The sequence below is a fragment of the Telmatherina bonti genome (assembly GCF_933228915.1).
Source record: "Telmatherina bonti genome assembly, chromosome: 15".
Classification (NCBI taxonomy): Eukaryota; Metazoa; Chordata; class Actinopteri; order Atheriniformes; family Telmatherinidae; genus Telmatherina; species Telmatherina bonti.
In genome coordinates this window covers 18335203-18338624 of record NC_136613.1, presented here as the reverse complement: position 1 = coordinate 18338624, position 3422 = coordinate 18335203, and the positions used below count along the sequence as shown (strand labels likewise).

At 38.1% G+C, this 3422-nt stretch overlaps 1 protein-coding gene across 1 annotated transcript; it reads right to left on the bottom strand.

Moving 5' to 3' along the window:
- Positions 1-287: 287 nt before the first annotated feature.
- Positions 288-3210, bottom strand: ednrbb (endothelin receptor type Bb; the record flags this gene model as incomplete). Its single annotated transcript, XM_079254412.1, has 7 exons — positions 288-452; positions 1161-1269; positions 1354-1487; positions 1589-1729; positions 2137-2341; positions 2539-2651; positions 2794-3210. 7 exons carry the CDS (start codon positions 3208-3210, stop codon positions 288-290), a joined length of 1284 nt encoding a protein of 427 aa, XP_079110538.1.
- Between the last annotated feature and the right edge of the window lie 212 nt (positions 3211-3422).

The following is a 3422-nucleotide window of genomic DNA, read 5'->3' as shown; positions in this document are numbered from 1 at the left end:
AAATCTGATGTAATGGTTGGAAGTGAGTCAAGCCTCGGGGGCAAATGATAGTCTGAAGACTCTGACTCCTGGTTGCTCATGCCAAAGCAGATGTTCAGCTGACGACAGCATTACAAAAGATGGCTCCCCGTGTTATTCAGGAGGTATTTTGTGTTACAGGGAAGGCATGTCATGGTTGCTGAGCAACAGATGGAACTGCTTTGGTAGTTGTTTTGATGGCCATACATATTTAATAAAGAAATATCGACGGGACCACGAAGCCTTTTCACAGTTCCACATGAGTTTTGTTAACACAGTAAGGCGTTAACAGGTGGAGTTGTGGAAGCCTCCTTGGGAGCTTTGATGTTACTGCTCTGCTCTGAGGCTTGAACCTGCATTCTGGACTTCAAAACATCCTGCGCCTCGTCACGGGTATCAGCTTGAAGAGGTGGACACCAACTGCACAGACATGCCTGGAGGACCACACGTAAAATTTGATACGAGTATGAGCTCACATCTCTCATCTTCTTCACAGGGAGAAAATCTTACTTTAGGTTGTATGTCATGTCAAAATATCCCACAGAACAAGTCTTTATTTATTTAAAGACTAGAGGAGGTCTTATAGAAAGTAGTTCTGTTTTACTAATTCAACATGAATTTACTTAAAAGCAAGTTTGACATTTTCCTTTAACTGATACGGAAATTATTTTAAGCAAAAAGAGCATACATTTCTACATAAAGATTGGGTAAAGCCCAGTCTAATCTGATTTAACTACTGCAAAGGAAACATGTTCTCTGTGTACTTGATGTAACATGTTTGCCAAAATAACTCAGATGTTTCCAATATCTTCCTCTGAACTTGAAATACAATAAAGTCTTTTTAAATTTCTCCCCTTAAAAATTGCCTTGAAGCGACGTTTTCTTCTTAATAACACATCACTTTGACTCAGTGACTAAGTGTCTGTTAGACTGCCACGTGTCTATTTTCTTCCTTTTTTCTGATGTTTTTCCAGACCATTTTCACTTATTACCCCCTCAGGTGCACTTGCTGCCATCTTTACAGACATGACTCCATTCTGTCCATAATGACACACATGACAACTCATCCAACATGAACCACAATGTTTTTAGCATACACCAGGTTAGTTGACAAGTAATGAAACAACCAGGGAAGCACTCACCTTGAAACATCTCTTGAATCTTTTGCTGACTATGTACAGTGCAATAGGGTTGGTGCATGAATTCATAGATGCCATATTAATGCCAAAATAGTCAAGGACAAGGAAGATGCTGAAAAAAAAAAAGTATAGAGTATAGACATAAAAAAATATCACAGTAATATTAACAAACATTATTTCCCCTGGCTGTACTCACCTGAGTAGCTGACACCTATTAGGATCTCTCTCGTCATACATAGTAGATTTTAAGATTCTGCTGAGATAAAGAGGCAACCAGCAAAGTGCAAACACAATCACCAAGCTGAAGACGGTTTTTGCAACTTCTCGCCTCTTAAAAATAGAAAAAAAGAGCATTCACATTAACATCAAAGTTATTAAAAGAGGCCAAATTATTGCAAAATGTGTTTAAAAATGGAGGGTAGTTTTCTAACCTGTTTGATGTGCTCGCTTATTGTACTCTCAGTATTTTTCAGCATCTTCCTGGTCATCAGCGTGTAAAAAACTGCAGTCCAAGCCAGTGGCATACAAAAGTAGAAGCCAAAGAGCCACCAGTCTTTTACAGCTTTGTAAAACTGCAGATTAAACATGACAGTGGCCAACAGGCTGTCAGTGCTGGAGGTGGCAAGATGTTCAGTTTTTGCTATGATGCAGAATACTCAGAAAAATATTTCATACATACATATGTGTAGATAGATTAGATAATATAGATCAGATAGATTAGATAATATAGATCAGATAGATTAGATATGTTTAATAGATAAGATAGATTTTATTACGACAGACAGACAGACAGACAGAAAGACAGATAGATAGACAGATAGATAGACAGATAGATAGACAGATAGATAGATAGATAGATAGATAGATAGATAGATAGATAGATAGATAGATAGATAGATAGATAGATAGATAGATAGATAGATAGATAGATAGATAGATAGATAGATTTAATCTGTTTTACCCTGTTGCATTACATTACCTGCATGAACTGTGTAGTTTGCATGGGATGAAGCAGACATATTCTCAGATGTTTTTCTTTATAGTCCATTGTTATCATATCAAAGCCGACAACTTCGGGGACAGCCAGCAGGATAGAAATAATCCATATCAGGGTTATTTCACTTGCTGTCCACACGGAAACCCAGATGCCTTTGATTTGATTCCAGGACACTACAGCGCGGTATCTGCAAAATCAGTGAGAAAATGTGATGGCTTGGGGAACTTTTTGTCTGCAACAATGATGTTTTTTTTTCCCTTTTCTCATCTGAAGCACATTTCAAGGACTAATGCTAAACAGATCCGTCTGCCTGATGAAATACAGATGGTAGCGCCAAATACAATTTTCATGGAAGATGCAGGAAAGTTCAGCTTATCTGCTTACCTGTCAACACTCAAAGCACATAAACTCAACACAGTAATTCCAACAGAAGTTTTCTGGATGAAGGGGACCAGTTTGCATAGCACTAAACCAAAGGGCCAATCCTCTGCCATGAGCTGCGAGAAAGACAAGGATATTTCTGTCAGAGGAGAAATGGCAACAGCGACTAAGAGTTAAGTTTTAAAATGAGTAGAATGCAGAGAGAAAGGACGAGATGCTTTCTCATTTTATATGCAAAGCAAGCGGCCAGCAACTCACCCGGTATGAGTTGATTGGAATGTCTATCACAACGTGGATCAGATCCCCCAAAGCAAGACTACAAATGATAATATTAGGTCCACTTCTCATGTTCTTGTTCACATATATGACTTTAAGTAAGGCTGAATTTCCCACTATTCCAACAATAAACACAAGTAGCGAGACTATGATATTGACATATTTGAATGTGTCTCTGATTCTAGCAGACTCTGAGCACATGGGAGGATTTGGTATTTTTGCTCCTGGTGTTTGAGTTGGATGAACTGAGCTGTTATATTCCTCTGGTTCTTTCATTAAAAGACCAGAGGAGGCCGTTTCTGATGGCTCATTTATAGAAAACGGCTCTGTGTGCCGATTGCTGGCCTGTAATCCAACAAGAATATTTCCAAAACAAAGAAGGAGCGTCACGGTCCACATTGTTGATGATTTCCTCAAAAAAGCCCTGAAGGGTTTTTGCCAAATCCACACTGGAAATGAAAAAATGCAATAATTAGCATATTTGCCTGAAGGAAAGTATAGAAATGCATTGAGGTAATATAAAGGATTTATCTGGTTTCCTATTTTTAAAAAAAATCATTGAAAAAAGGTTAACACTTACTTATACATTGTGATGAAGTTTAGTCTGGCTT